This window comes from Pleurodeles waltl, chromosome 3_1 (assembly GCF_031143425.1).
Source record: "Pleurodeles waltl isolate 20211129_DDA chromosome 3_1, aPleWal1.hap1.20221129, whole genome shotgun sequence".
NCBI lineage: Eukaryota > Metazoa > Chordata > Amphibia > Caudata > Salamandridae > Pleurodeles > Pleurodeles waltl.
In genome coordinates, this window is record NC_090440.1 from 1,654,988,540 (window position 1) to 1,655,005,230 (window position 16,691).

General features: G+C 40.7%; 1 protein-coding gene across 4 annotated transcripts in view; it reads right to left on the minus strand.

Annotated features, from left to right (window-relative positions):
* GPR155 (G protein-coupled receptor 155) overlaps positions 1-16,691 on the minus strand; it is a 363,043-nt gene that overhangs the window by 148,139 nt on the left and 198,213 nt on the right. For all 4 annotated transcript variants that reach the window (XM_069225375.1, XM_069225377.1, XM_069225374.1 and 1 more), the window contains exons 5-6: positions 13,165-13,320; positions 4,397-4,480 (exon numbers count right to left, since the gene is read on the minus strand). In XM_069225375.1, the coding sequence (XP_069081476.1) occupies positions 4,397-4,480; positions 13,165-13,320 (240 nt within the window). The remainder of the gene's footprint in view (positions 1-4,396; positions 4,481-13,164; positions 13,321-16,691) is intronic.

Genomic DNA, 16,691 nt, shown 5'->3' on the forward strand with positions numbered 1-16,691 from the left:
TGCCTGCAATGAGTCCACCTGTTGTCTGTTCACTTGTTTTTACCCACACTGCATTATGTATAATTTTACTCTGTAGTCTTGAGGTTTGTGTATATGCAGCATTTCTATTTTTGTATATGCTTGCCCATGTTTGGACTCGTAGCAGAAGTTGCTTGTTTGTAAGGCATAACACTGGGATGTGCGTTTGCCTTCTGCCTTGGCCTGCCAATAAACATTGTTACCTCAACAAACATTTCATCTGTTCCGGTGCCTTGCCTGGTGTTTATGTTTTCTTTGTGTCACTCTGAGGAGGGTTGGAAACGTTGTTTCCCTAACACCTGGGAGGTACTCGGCCAGCAAATGAATTTTGTGAGGAAGCTAGATCTTGGTCCAGAAAGTTAGTTTTTTGTGATTTGATGTAGATTTGTTCAGTTATTTTGGAGAAATCAAGAATCAAAATTAATGTATATTTCATGCTTGTTTGTGTCTTCTCTATCTACTCCTCCATATATTTCAATTTCTTTCTCATGGGAAGATCCTACCATCTGCTCATTGTATAGCTTTCTTTAGTAACAGTATTGATCAAATGCTCTTGTTGCCATTCACCTGCATTGAGAAAAAACTGCACAAACGTGTGCTAAAAAGTTATGGATTTCTGCATTATATGCTCAACTGATTGAGGGCGAAAGCTCTGGTCTTTTGCAACAGCATTTGTCAGGACTTGTTATTGTTGCACAGTGGTTATTTTTTACATTAAACATATTAGACTTTTAGGCTTCTCCTAAGTGTTGTGTTTTCTTTCACAACAGAGAACAGAGGCTGCAGGTGAAATTTAAAGAGGTGGGGCACGAAAACCTGCCTTGAATTGCAGGGAGCAAGCAAGCACGACAGTTTGAATGAGAGTTTTTGAGTTCTCATGGGAAACGTTTGGGACACAGAGAGCAAATGGTGCATTTTGCAGCAAATTTAAGGAAGGACATTCATGACAGAGCTATATGATTAAAAGGCTATTCAGTTCCTGCTGTCACTTTCACAAACCTACCCTGGTAGAGCCTAGGCATGGAACCTATGGGCAACAAAAGCCATCACTGACTCTAACTAATGCCCAAGCCCATTCATGTGATATACAGCAATAGGAAAACGTGATTAGGTATGTTCCTAAAGGAACAGAGATCCTTAAGTTCTTCAATAGCCAGTTCACTTTTGGGACATCAAACATTTCCCATCACATTCAGCCAACCGAGCCCGATGAGATAAATGGGCAATCCAGCGCTGAGCATGGTCAACACAGAACATGGGTGAGGATGCGGCCCCATTGTCATTTTGTGAGCTATTTCATCATAGAGACTGAGTACCTATAGCCCTCACCCCTAACACTACGGGCACAACCATTCAGCAATGGTGAGGGAGACGTGGGATACATGCAGTGCCAGCTGCATCACAGTCATCAAGATCTAAGGGTGTGCCTGCAAGAGCATTCACAGCCATGATGGTAGTCTGCCATGTGTAATTACATTCTTATATTGCTGCCAAGCACCCATGCTGTGGTGAGGGCAACCCTTCTTCTTGGTATCCAAGTTCACTCTCCTTTTCTTATCCCCGACTCCAACGGCTTCTGCTCTCGGCTCCCCGTTTCCATTCGTTCCATTTTCATTCTAGGGATCCATCTTCCCTTCTGCTGTCTGTGGAACCAGTTCTTCCTCCCAATCCCCTCCCTGGCTGCCTGTACCTTTCCCTTCTGTTCCTTATGCCCTATTGCTCTTCTTGTTGTCACCCCTTTCACAATGTGACAGTGATTTCCGTGGATACTATTTCATAGTGCGCTTTGTGAAACTATATAGAAAAAGGGACTATGTCAGCAATAGGGACAGAGAATAGCATCTCAATGATCAATACACCAAACACACCTTCCAAATGTGCTCAATTTCTTGTTGTAAATGACGCTATTTCTTCTACTAAATTAGGCTCAGGGGGAAATTAATATGAATAAAAAAGATAGGTTTTGAAATAATGAATTGGACTTTTAAAGAAAACTGTCATACTAAGAGCCTGTCTGCCTTTAGATATTTGCCTGCACGGCGTACAATAAATATTAATTAATGGTCCTTAATTCTACCGTGTATATGTTGCTTTTTGATTGAGGTGGAGTACTGGGCAGTATATCCCGTCTCGATACAGGATGCGGCTGTTGACAGCTGATAAAGTACCCAGAGGGAGCGTTGGCAGTGTACAGAGAGTCTACCGAAAGAACTCTCCTAAGTAGCTGGGTCAGAAGAGATTGTTGTTTTGACGTTCTTTCATGTTCTAAATGTCGAATTTATAGACTATACTCTCACGGGTATTTCATATTCAATCATTCTGAAACTCACACCCCAGGTTAAGGTTCCAGTTAACACACTCACACCTGTTCTGCAAACAGCTGATGTTAGCCCTTAGCTAGTGCGCTTTCCTCTGGTAAGTTCAGTCTGCTGTCCCACAGTGGATCCTGACAGCTTCTGTCTTACTGTAAACACTGAAAACAGACTGCTATCAGCCAATCAGGCTGTTTCCATCGGTTCCAAGCACCTGTACAGCACCACGTGTCCTTACTAGAATGAAGAGCTAAAAAACAGTAAGGCCTACCTAATGATGTAACACTGTCAATGCCTGGCCATCTGAGCCGCAATCGGACCTCGGGCCAGGCACTGATGTATTTCAAATGCAATATATTTTAAACAATGAAACACGAATTTTAAAATAAAGGGCATGTAGATGGGAGGGCGGAGCCCATACTCTCCAATGCAGAAGCTGCCACTGATAGAGAGAAACCATTAACCAGCGGAGGTTAGGGAAGCAAGGGTGGGAAAAAGATATTTATGACTCTACAAATACTAACATGGGATGGGAGGCATGGAGGAGTGATCCTCTAGGAATTCCGTGGTAGCAGAAGGCTCGTACTGGAAACAACAAACTGCTTGGGGTTTCAAAGAGGAAGAAGGTACTGCAGGGAAGCTCACACAGGTGAGAAAGCACTACTGTTTCTCTAGCTTACCAGTGATGTTTCACATAACCTATTAGGGGTCGGGCAGGAGATGGGCAGCGCTGACTGCTGTTGACTGAAAGGCAAAGTAGTTGTCGGAGCTTGAAGGGTGGAAGGGGTCAGGAAGCCCCCTGCTACCGATGCCCATGGTGTACACTCTGTAGCATAGTGTGCTACTAGAGAATTAATCTCCTTCCTCTAGATCCTGTGGGTCCAATGCCCTTTAACAGTGTTGGAAGAAACAAAATTAATGTTATGGGGACTCTGAGAATTAGCTATATTTTTGTTTGGTGATAACTACTCTGCATGGATCCTCCCCTCATGCCTCAAAAGGTACTGCACATTCACGTTTTTTTTGTTGTTGTTTTTTATACAGTGGCAATAAATCCAGATGACAGCTTCATATGGGAGTTAGTACTGACAAGCTCAAACCTTTTTGACCAGGCTGTGTCTAGCAATGACACTCGGACCCAAGGAGCATCCAGGTGGTAAAGCATCCACCTGACCCCGAGTGGCACCAACATGACTTTTGACAGGAAAGCCTCCCATTCCAACAGAGATGTGTGCATTTGTATGAAGTAATCTCTACGCTCTATGTGATTTGAAGTGATGTACCTCAACAAGCACAACTCATCTGTACAGCATTCCAATGGCAAGCACCTTCTCTGAAGGAGAAAAATAAGAAAGAGGATATGTTACGTGGGTTTGTACTTTCGTGCCCTGGATTCACTCTTGTTAAAAACACATGCACAACACTTTGGCCCTCTTTACGACTTGGCCGCTGCAGCCAGCAAACTGCCAATGCTGGTGGTATTCTGCCCGCCCTATTAGGAGTTTTCCACTGGGCCAGCGGGCAAAAATATGGTTTCCGGCCATTGGGCTGGTGGAAAACTCACCACAACATTGATGCCTGCTCGTAATCGGGCCGGCGGCAATGTGTGCGTTGAGTACGACAGCACCAGTCGTGCATTTCACTGCCCGTAATTCCGGCAGTGATATGCGTGACAGGGCTGTTCATGGGGGTCCCTGTACTGCCTATGCCAAGTGCATGGGCAGTTCAGCGGGCCCCATGAGGCCCGGACGCTGCCTTTCTGCCAGCCTTTGCCTGGGTACTCGTAATCCCCAGGGCAGCACTGCTTGCAGCTATGTCCTGGCGGATTGCGACTGCTGAGACTACCAGGCTGTCGACAGGCGGCAACCTGGGGGTGCCGGTGGTTGGACCGTAGCCCATCTGCCACAGTCATAATAGGGCGGTCAGACCGCCCTGTCTGCGGCGATCCGACTGCCATCGCGAGTGTGGTGGTCCTAAAACACCACACTCGTAATGAGGGACTTTGTCTCTAGAGGGGATAAGGCAGCACTGCATGAAAAGAACATAGAGTAAGAGTAGTTACAAACCTGAGCAAAGAGTAGGTTGGAAGTAAACATATGAGGCACTCGTACATACTTCTTACTCAAAACAATGACTGTAATAGACCAGACCTGCAATTAAAAAAAAACGCAGTTTAACCACTGAGATTACTACAACGAATACTATTCATACTTGAATTTAAACTGCTAAGTCAGAACCCTCACTCTTTCCTAAACATATCTGAAAAACACATACAATGTAAAAGAATACAGTCATGTAAAAAACGCACACTAAAACCATTCCACTAATAGAGCTGTTTATTATTTAACTAGAAATATACTTCATTCTTTTTTCTCTAAGACTGCTGTCAACACTTTACTAATCTGTTTCTTCTCTGCATCCTGTATTGTGTATATGAGGGAAATCATGCACATTGCTTATCCATTTTTCCTCTTCCCATTTAAGAGCAAGAGACATGGAGGCTCTGACTGGCAGAGTGCTTGTTCAATCAAAAGCATTAACATTAGGTGCTGAAACACTAAAGCTGATGATTCCTCATACAGACCCCTCCTCTGTTCATTACCCCTGTCCCCAGAAATATTTTACAGTGTAAAATAACTGTTTAAAGAGGACTCACCATAAACTCTCTATGTTGTTTAAAAGAATAGTTTATAGAGGACTCGAAAACTGTTCCATTATTTTTTTATCCCTGTCCTGCCGGATTCCATATTTACCTGTTACGGCAGAGTACACATTGATGTTCTGAGGGAGGTTCTGGACAAGGAACCAATAGCAGCTTAGCAACATGTTTTAATACCACCCTCATGCAGTACATGGTGAGCAAGCCATTTAATTCCTCGTATGGGCACGTTGACGATGGTATTTACAGTATGTATTTATTTACCGTTTTCTGTAGAGCAATTATACCTAAGAAGGTGTAAAGCGAAATTCTATTATATGAGGGCTCCCTTAGATACGGAGGTCACTAGAATGAGATGGATTAATTGAAGATCCATGTTTTCAGCCAGGGCTTTAAAAAGAATTATAGAAACCCAAGTACTCACTCTTTAGAGTATCTGTTTGCTCCTTAGAAGTGCCGGTACTCTCCCTTCCAAATTAAAGAAGTGCAGTCACTTAGTACCTTCCCATTTAAAGCACTGTTTTCAGCAATTTTCGAAACACTGCTTCACAAAGACTTTTCCTTTGACTAGGCCGCATGCTGTTCCAAATTTTTGGGGCAAGAAATCTAAAGGAGCATCCCCTATTTTTGCATTGTAAATCCATGGTACCACTGCCAACAAAGAGCCACAAGCCTGCAGGGACTTTGAAAGGATGTAAGGTTTTATTAGCTTATGAAGATAGCATGGGATAGGTGAGTTTTTGTTGCTGCCAAACTCCTAAGTGTTTTACTCTGCGCTTTCAAAGAGGAAAAGGGCCCAAGGAGTCTGGCCACCACACAGGGGACCAAATGTTGCAGTGGTTTCCGAATATTATTACCTCTGTTTTTCCCCGTTAATCCCCATAAAGTTTCAATTTCTGCTCATCTGTTTAGCCACGTCATTAAGCCAGGGATGTGAAAGAGAGGCTCTCGCACTAAAATTTTGAGAGAGTGTAATGGCCAACTGCGTATCATCTGCATAAGAAAGTAGCGTAAATCCAAATGCTTCTATGATGTTCGGCAGGGGAAGTACATACACACTGAAAAGAGTGAGGCTCAGAGTATTGAGAATTTTAGAGCAAAAATGTTTCTTGGCTGCTTGATATGTATATACACACAATTAAGGAGAATGAAAATCCTTCTCAAGACACAACTATGATCTTTGTCAGGGTGAACCACAAAAGTCACTAAATTAACCTGTGCTTAACCCTCTTGTGGCTTGACACAAAATGCAGTCAAGCTTAGCTTAGAAGCATTGTGTTAAGTATTTATGTGGCACACAAACAGTAACAAAGGGAAAACACAACATGAGATGTCCCACACCAATTATTCAAAATAGAGAAAAAATGTATAAATTAAATGGGACCAAAACAACAAAAATCCAGTAGCACCCAAGACATGCAATTTTAAATGTTTAAGTAAAAATAGCACTAAGAACCAGAAAACCCCAACTGTGAGTATCTTGGTGCACTGGACCAGGACAAAGTTACAAGTGTGGAGTGCGGGCCAGATACAGGGACCAGATTAGTCCAGCTGAAAAAAGTTACCTTCTCAAAGACCCATACGCAGGGTTCCAAAATTCAGGAGTTCACAGGAGGAGATCAACTGATGCCACACAAGGGTTCTGGAGCTGGGAGGTACCTCTAGGGCATCAGGAACTCACTCTAGCAAAGGCTGGCAAGAAGGGCTATAGCAGATTCAGTTGCACTTCCAGTTACAGTTCCAGGCATGGCCAGTTCCAGGAAGGCCTCTGGATCTGGTTTAGTTCTTGTAGCTCAGAACAGGAGGTCAATCAACTGGCCCTTGGAGTCACTCAGATTAGTCTGGGATGAAGGGGACAGGTACAATATTCTTTCTCAGAACGCAGGACAGGCCTCTGAAGAAAAAGACAGGCCTCAAGAAGGCGGGCAGTCCTATGGGGAACACTAGCAATCCTATTTATGTAATGTTCACATGTCCAATACAGTACTGATGAGTGGACAACAGGAGGTATTTATTTCTGGTGTCACCCTTTAAAGTGGGGGAAAGGTCTAGCCCAATCCAACATCTGGTTTTAGAAAGTTCCTCCTTTCTTCCCCTGCCAAGGTTCCAAGAGGAAGTTCCTTTGTGAGTGTGCTGAAGGCAGTCTTTTGAAATGCAAGTGGAACAGAGAACAGCTCTGCCACTCCCATCCTGGCAGGATGACCCTCTCCCAGCTACACCCAGGTCCTATTGTTCTCTGTCTAGGCCCTAGGTCCTATTGTTCTCTGTCTAGGTCTCTGTCTAGGCCCAATATGCATTCCTGAAGGGGGGCAATTAAGAGGCCTGGGCAGCTGGAAGCTCCCGGGGGCATCAGAAAGTTTAGGGCAGTAGAATGCAAACTTTCTAAAATTGGCATTTTCGAAATTGGAATCTAAAATTAAACTATCATTAAGGAGGGGTTTTTCAATTGCGATTCCTTTGATTCCAAACAGGACACTTCTACCTAGTCCTAATCAAACGTTAGCATCTATTAAATGTATAAAGGTAACCTAATTTTATTCGATTAAAGAGGTAGAGCTTACAGTAGTGAAAAAGTAATTTAGGATTGTTTTCACAACTATGACATGTAAAACTTAAAAACACATCCTTCTTTTTAAATACAATGCACCCTGCCATGTAGGCTGTATTGGCCCTACTGTAGGGGTGGCTTATATGTATTAAAAGGGAATGTTTAGTCCTGGCAAAAGGTTTACGTTGCCAGGTCGAACTGGAAGTTTAAAACTGCATTACAGGCTGCAATGGCAGGCCTGAGATCTGTTTTAAAAGGCTACTTTTGGTGGGTGGCACAATGAGTTCTACTGCCCACTAGCAGCGTTTAATTTACAGGTCCTGGGTACCAGTGGTACCAAATATTATGGAAGTAGATTACATATACCAGTTAGGTGTAAGCCAGTTGTACCATCTTTTAGGGGGAGAGCGCAAACACTTTAGCACTGGTTAGCAGTAGAAAAGCGCAGAGTTCTAAAAGCCAACAAAAACGAGTTAAAAAAACAGGGGGGGGTGAAGGCAGAAGGTTTGGGGTGACCCTTCAGAGAGGGTCATGGAAAACAAATATATCAGTTTTAAAGAGAAATTAGCAAACTATTTCAGTATTTCAGGGTTTGGACACCCACTTAAAGCTTTAATTGACCGCAGCAGCAGGTCATTTACAACCCTTCATTAAAATTGTGTTCTTCCCCCTCGGGCGCTTTACGTGTTACTTGGACTGTTAATCCCTCTGCATATTCCACCCTGAAAGCAGCATGCTCTTGACACCCCACTGGGGTGTTTCCTGTGTCCCTACAGTCAGTGCCACTAAGCAGAAGGGTCAACGTGTGATACCTTGGAAAAAGGTTAGGATTATATAGTCGAATTTATATAATATTCCTGCTTTTATGTGCTTGAGCCTGCCAGTATCCTGCTGTTTCAACGGTTTCAAAAAAAGAAAAACTGACATATTTTTGAATGAGGGCTGATAATGTGTACTCCTTCCTCCCACACCCTGGTATTTGTCAGTTATATTAAAAAAAAAAAAAAAAACATGTTGCCTTGTGTAGAGTGCAACCAATCAAACAGACACATTTTGCTAGCTGGGTGGATCACATAATAATTCAGATTTATATGAGCATTTCTACATATGATGTATATATGGATTTATAATGTTTCAACACGTTGCCAAGGCCTCTTCACAGTGCAGTGCATGTGTAAAGTCCAGGGGATAAATGACATCATATGCATGGGAGAGGCCAGGTCCCAAAGCAGGCGGAGTCCCAAGGCAGGCACTAAGGGGCTTAAAGAATTTAGCTTTCAGCTCTCTTTTGAAAGTTGGTAGTTTGGGCATATTTCAGATGGGAGTGTCCAAAGAATTCTATAGTGAGTTTTCCGGATCTCTTACTGTTTTTACCATATTATTTGTTCTTATTTAGTGTGTTAATCCAATTAGTGTGGACCTATACAAACAACAGAACACATTCATTGATGAGAGGCCAACAACTTAAATCGCACCTTTAGTGAGCTCAGAAGTGTAGTTCCTGATTCACTGAACATTTCTGTGCTTGTAGGTGTCAACTTCAAGAACAAACGGCACCTGGGTACAGAATCCCCACATACTGATAGGTAACAACCAGGATAGGCATAATTTTACATAAAGGAAAGTCAGCTATAGCTGCAAAATGTACTCAAGTTACAATCATGAACTGGATTTCACAAGCGTGTGTCAGGGAAGCTATCCATGATAAAGGTATGTCCATCCAACTCCAACATACATTTGTGCTAACTTAAACTACATGTATAAACTTGTACATGTATTAAACTTTCCCAATCTTAAAGGCACCAAACATGGTTCATTCGTCCAGGAGTAAGAGGCAAGCTGATGTGGGATAGTACCTCATTTTTTCACTGGGACTAGAGAAGGAAAATCACTTTCCATAAATAGTAAAAAGGAACATAAAATATATGTTCATATTTTCCAGCGAGTGAAGGTACTAACGTGCAGCTAATAGACACATGCCACATAACATAGAGCACAAAAAGTCAAACAAGAGAAGAGAAGAACGGCAATTAAATGCTCAACTTATAAAACTTACTGACCTCCTGCAAGACATTTAGACCGAATGTCTTGATTATCATGAAAATGTCTTCAGCTTGAGTAGTTTGATTTTTTTTGCTCGGTATACATACAATTCATTAATATAAGATAGTAGGCGTACTGTACAAACAAGATTCTTCAATACGTTTTTTTCTGCAACTGGCATTATCGCAACTGCTGTCACTATCATCAATAGTAAAGTGTGATAATCAGTTTAGTGAACTTTCCCCCTCAACTCAATCAAAACTGTTCTGTTGATCTCATAGAGAACAGCTGATTTAAATTTTTGTTCGTGAGGGCCTTGGCACTCTGTGGACCTTAAGGCCCTCTTGAGATTTTACACAAGGCTGGTGTGTACTGTAATAACAGTTTTGCATGAGTTTATATTCTGTATCTGCACCTAGGACTTCATTTACAGTTTGGGGGAGTGAACGAAACTTCATAGATTGGGAACTAACCTGACCTACCATACTTGCAGTTTCATCACCCCATTTAGAGGCGGAGAAACAGGAGAGTTTGCACATGTGGGGCCTCAACTGGCTCCGCTACTGCAAACCCTTGATCTGGAATGCCATTCAACACCCTGCTGCTGGGCCACAACGACTGATCACTAAAGTCATTCAGAGCTGGGCAGCTGTCACTAAACTCTTTCCCCAGGGCCACCATGCAAAGTAAAGCAGGCATGGGCAAGCATATAAGGCTAAATACCCCCCACACACGGGGAGACTCGTCCCAGGACATGAGCACGACTGATATTTAGTTTCTCAAGACAAACTTCTGCTTTTAGGACATTTTTGTTATTACGAATGTTTCACATTAGGCCATACGAGTCTGGGTTACAGGACTCTAGGAGGGAGGTTACACAGAGTGTTGAGAATTCCTGTGAAATTTAAGTTGATGCCAGCTCAAGATGCTATGGAATAATCTTCAATTGTATTGTCAGAGTACTGTGAACTGTAAAGATGTATGATCAAATGCAACCAAGTCTATCATAATGTGCCTTTTCAATGACTACCTCTGATATTTCCTGCTCTGTTTTCTACAGAGCAGTGAAAATTGCCACACTGCCTACCTATCTCAATACAACAAATGGTTCATCTGATGAGACTGCGCAGTTAATCTTGCAAGACTGTGATGCAGGTTTGAGAGTGCAGCCTAGATGCTTAATCGACCCTACCTATATATAGAACTGATAAAATAATGGAGGAAAAATTAAATCAACATGCAATATGATATGGGATACGGAGGGGGAAGCAGTTAACATGGCGTAAAAGGCACTATTAGCATGTATTTTGACTTTAGGAAGCGAGTTCAAACATTTAGACTTAGAGCATGCTAGAAATTTCCCAAATAAATTAGTACATGAAATAGATAAGTACATACTAAAAGAAGCAGACCTGTGACCAACTAGGCCTTAAGCCAAAGGATAAACTAATGTCTTTTATAGAATCATCAAGGCAAATAATAACCACACAAACAGTATTTTGGGCAGTTTTACATCACTGCAGGCAAGGATTTGGGAATCTCAATACAGTGCCTCACTGATCCAAAGTCATAAGCAGAAATCCCACACAAACCAGAGGAATTTTAAAATACATTAATTAAATATTAACAATATTTTTTATTTGGAAGGGGACCACTCCTATCAGCTAGTCTGGAAACGTTTTTAAAAAATATGGAAATGTAACGAGTGAAGCAGCTTCTCAAATACCGGCTCTACTATGTATCATGGAGTTTCTGACAATGTTTCAGAATTTACCCATTAAGGCTGGTATTACTGGATTACGAACAGATATTTGCAAACATAATACTAAACATGAAAGTATTTAAAGCCAATACATCAGGTGGTACTTCAATTATCCTTGGATCAAGAAACCATTGTGATGTTTACAAAAAGTACATATCTTCCATATATGATTGTCTCTCACTTCTTACCGTCTATTTGGAAATCAATGTCAAATTATTTGCACAGGATTATTTCATATTTGGTTAGCAATAAAAACCCTGGGTCTCATGTACAAAGATTCCAAATAGTAAATCATAAATTGTGACTAATAACGATTCACAATTTGTAGTTTCCTATTTGGAATTTAATAAAATAGATTTGGCAAGTGGTCCTACTTCTACTACATACATTCGTATTTTGTGAATCAACCTATTTACTAATAAGTCGGTTCTCAATGTACTGAAACATAATCAATGGCTACAATTGGCCACAATTACAGAGATGGTGGCCTGCTGGGGTCAGCCAATCAGAATGTCTGTGACTGGTTTTAAATAAAGCAATCTTTTTTCTTTAACATTCAGTCCGTTTTCCTTAAGGGAAAACTGGATGTGTTTAAAAAATATGACAAGTTGCACAAATCCTCTTTAGGAGTGGGCAGTTGTCCCATAGGTTGCTGCCTACTCCTAAAGCATTTTTCCCATATTAAAAAAGTGAAAAAGGGTCCCTTGAAGACCCCTTCGATTTGTGAATGGCTTACCCACCTTCTTTGAGCTGTCAGTAAAATATCAACGTTTTAGGACTGTATTTGGTATGCAAAACTTGAATACATAGCATAAGGAACCGGTATTTGGATGGGACACCCTAATCATGCCCCTTCTAAATACAGACTCCTTATTAACTGTTTAACTGATTTAAAGATTTGGGAAACATTTCCGAATTTTTAATTAGGTTTAATATATTCCAAAAGTGTTTAAGTGGTTGCAAAATCTCAGATTTACAGAATCTGGGGATTTGTGACCGTTAAAACACTTTATACATGTAATAATGCAAGCACTCCTAGGCTGTCAGCAGTGGCACATTTAAATTATGTTAAAATGAATGATGTGCCATATCAGCATTAGCGTGGATGTTGAAAATGCCTTCATAAAGATACACTGAAGATGCATTTAAGGAACCTACCTACTCGACCATCTGGAGTTTCCAGTGCACTACACATGTTGCCTTAAGCAGACAGAGAGGAAACCATATGCACAGTTATGGAAAAGTGTATACCACAGTGCAGGCCTTCCTCATTACCAGAACGAATGCTTGATCCTGCCTGTCTGTCCTTTTATCACCATACAGTGAACCCCTTACAATACAAACATCTCAACCGTACATCTGGCTCCAGTTATTTTCCAAAGGAAATAATTTTTGATGATAAGTAGTCTCTTCCCAAACATCCTGGAAAATCTGTGGTGTTTTCCCACACTTACTGAACGATCCAAAACTGGAACCTCGAAAGCTGAGTTTACTTGTGCACGAAGTGCGTAAAAGAGCACCATAACTATTCCTCATTAGATTTAGTGAATCTGACAAGTACCTCACATCTCTTCAATGTAGAGGGAAAAAGGTATTTATGAAATTGCATACTATCGCATACATTGGATTTCCACAATACGGGGAATCTGCATAATGCTAAGTGGCACATTTAAATGTCAGGGAATTATGAACATCTTAAAATTATCCAGAATGTGATTTAGGACTGGGTCTGCAAATCACTCATGCAGATATGTTAGACGACTTTATGAACTAGTTACCTAATCACAATTTAGAACCAGGTTCACTTGTCAAGAATTCTTACCAGGGACACCAGACTGACGATGCTTATATCGAAACTAACATTCTGAAGGGCTGCCACCAATGGCTTGGGATCCATGGAAGGAATAGTCAATAACCAAGCAGAGACGTACATTATGGGAGCAGAGACAAAAGTGCTTATCACCATACCTGAGGTTATCTGCAAAGAAAATAAAAAAAAATGAAGTAAGCAAACTGGTAAAAGCTGAAATTGCTGTGCTCATCTGTGTTCAATAAAATCACATTTTTGAAGCAATAGCTTCTCTCTGTCTTCTGAAAAGATCCTGTCAGAAAACATAAAAAACAATTAGGCACTCGTCTTCCAAATGGCAAATTAACAGCAGTATGTATGTATTTGTAAAATAAATACATATTTGGGCGCAAATGGGATATATGGGCTTTTGGCCCTTCATTTCCCATCCTTATCATTTTTCTTTGCAGTTTGTAAAATTGCGCACAAATTTAACTACAAGTGAAATTTCCAGCAAATAAAAAATGTGTTGCCAATTTATTATATGTCACAAAATGTTTCACACTTAAGTATTAAAACATTTCTAAGACAACAATGACAATGTGAAAGTATATCAATACGTTTTCACAATAACATACTTTTAGTGAAAAATAGTGAAGCACTAAATACAAAAATAACAATTGTAATCCAAGTTCACTCACAATAACTTGGGGTGACTACATTTGCTAAACATTTTACAAATGGCAGACAAACTAAGATGGTCGGACTAAAACGATTCCTGACAGTAACAAACTTACTTAAACACAAAAAACACAAAAAATGGTTTTATCCGTGAGAGACAACAGACTACTGATAGATAGGTAGAGACTATCTGCCTATCTTGGGTAAGATTTAGTGGCAAACGGTATTGCAACAGATACGTTGATTCAAAGAAGCAAAAAAAAGTAAAGGAACAGGGTTACTCACTCAAACAAGCATTGGCAAAGCCAATAGGTTTGACCTTTGGCACCTATGGGCTTTGCTACAGGTATTTAGTGATGTTGTATACCATGAGTATTCACAAACATTTTCCTAGCAGTCAAAAAGATGTGACCATTGGTACGGCCAAGGACTGCATTGATGCCAGCAGGGTGGGGATCAAGGGCCAGGGGGATGTAGGTGAATTGACATATGTAAATGATGTGGACTGCAAACCATGTAGTTAATTTGAGGGTTCATTCCATTCTACCGTCTAACGTATGCCCTTAGTCTCTATAAGAGATACAGATTTGACCATTCTAAACTATGCTGCATCTGAGATGCTGTCTTTCTACCACACTCCGAGGTAAGACTTCCCTGCTTGCTGTCGCTACCTTTAGCGAGTCTATTGTTCACAGGATGTAACCTGGTTACTGAATTTGAATGAAATGGCATTTCGGGTCTCACAGTCTCCTTATTCATCTGGTCTCTCATATATAAACATTAGGAAATTAGAAATTATTATAAACAGGCTATGCTAAGTTAGCAAGTGGTATAAAAACTCTCTGACAAAGACTCTCCCCCACTTTGTGGAAACATTCACTATAGGTGTTGCTGATAAAAAGAGCATTTTGGTTGGTTCTTCTAACAGTCGTTTGTAATGTCTGTGCACATACTTTCTTTATTGCACTTTGTCATTTCACTGTGTAGTTTCAGATACTTGTGAAAAAGTCCTCTGAATGTGTCCCTGCACCATTTTCAGCTGATCCTATTAAAATCTGTTGTAATATTCTGTGGAGATGTGAAGCAAAAGCGATTGCCAGATATCTGAGTAAACGCTATTTAAATTACAGTATGCTGCTTCTTTTAAGAGATGTGTGAAAACTGGATAGCTGAAAAGATGTGTACCAGCAAGGGTTCATGCATGAATTGACATTTCGCAACTGGCATGCGCCAGTGGTGCTGGATTCATTTTCAGAGTGGGATGCTGCCATTAATTTACGTCACTGAAGTCAATCCATATGTCACACAAAAAAACAACTGCTGCCAATCTATTCAGCAGGATAGTGTGAAGGGTGTAGTACTGCACAGGTAGTACATTTTAGAGTACATTGTGCACATATATTACTAAAGCAAAGTATGGTGGTGCACTGTCATTACATGCAGTGCATGTTCTTTTGAAATGATCTTTCCATTTACACAGCCATGCAGTTTTACCAATAAAACTATATAGCACACAAATGATAAAGGGTGGAAATCGGCATCACCTAGTGTACTATTTTGTTTTGATCATATTTCAAACTTTGTTTCCACCACACTTCAGAAAGACAAAAACGTGTGCTTTGTTTGTGCTTTCCTAATTCTGATATATTCTGAATTATTTGTACAGGTCATTTACAGGCATTTCAATGTGTTGTGTGCTAGACGAAAAGAAAAACCTACAGTCATTTCGTGCTCCCAATACCCAGCAAGACTGTAAAATAAATCCTCTCACTTTTTCTAGTCCATGAAAGATAAGTTAACACCAAGCTCCCTTTAAAAAGAGCCTGACACTTCACCTTTGTCTTTGAATACACAGCAAATGTGACAAGATAAAAACAACATTTAAAGTCCTCTTTATTGATCATTTGACTTCTGAACTCCAGTATGTTGATTAACTCCCTTACTTCCAGTGTCTATGGCATGGGCACGAAATTGAGGAAGGGGATTGTTTACGTTATACTATTGGTAAAGAGCATTGGCCACAATATAAACAAGCTTGTAGAAAGAACAATGGTCCCCATAGGTATGCATGATTGATGAATTAGTAGTGCCAGGGATGAGTAAAATCAGTCAAGCAGAAAGATAGGTGGCAGGAAACCTATTGAAAGAAATATAGTGTGTTTATTGTTGTGAACTAGGGTACAAGGGAGACAAATGAAAACACATGTACTCCCATCGAGCGCCTCACAAAAAAGAAAAAAAGGGTTCAAAATAGGTGAGCACTCGGGGAAGGATACAAGGAACCAATCAGAGGGGTAGTAAACAGGCTATGCTCCAAGGGAGGGACAAAGACACGCTGGACAGCAAATAGAAGGTGAGCAAATGTGAGTTACAAAACAAACGGTAAACAGTGGGTGGAATGCATCCCTAGGGAACTTTCAGCATGTCCCCAATATATCTCCGCAACAGCGGTTTGGTAGGCTTTGGCCTAAAAGCAATAAGACTCATGATACTTAGAGATACCACAAATGAGAAAAAAACAGCAGAATGTTGTGAAACACTTGTGTTCACATTACCCAGGCTGATACCAGGATTACCAACAAGGACAACATATGAAGTGCAAGTGTGCATGTGTATTTATATGCTTGAATGTAGGTCATGATATCTTTGCAAAAATGTTGTGTAACATACATATATTGTCCTAAATACTGGCCTATTGGGCATTGGTCTCCTATCATTATTAAGATGCTCATCTATTCCATATTGTATCCGCTTTTAACCATTTTTTATGATACATTATTTTGGTAACAGGTTTCAACTGTAAACTTTGGCAAGCACTGTACAGTCAGTATACTGTAGTCTTTCAATGCATCACTGTTAACACATCCATGACTTATTGG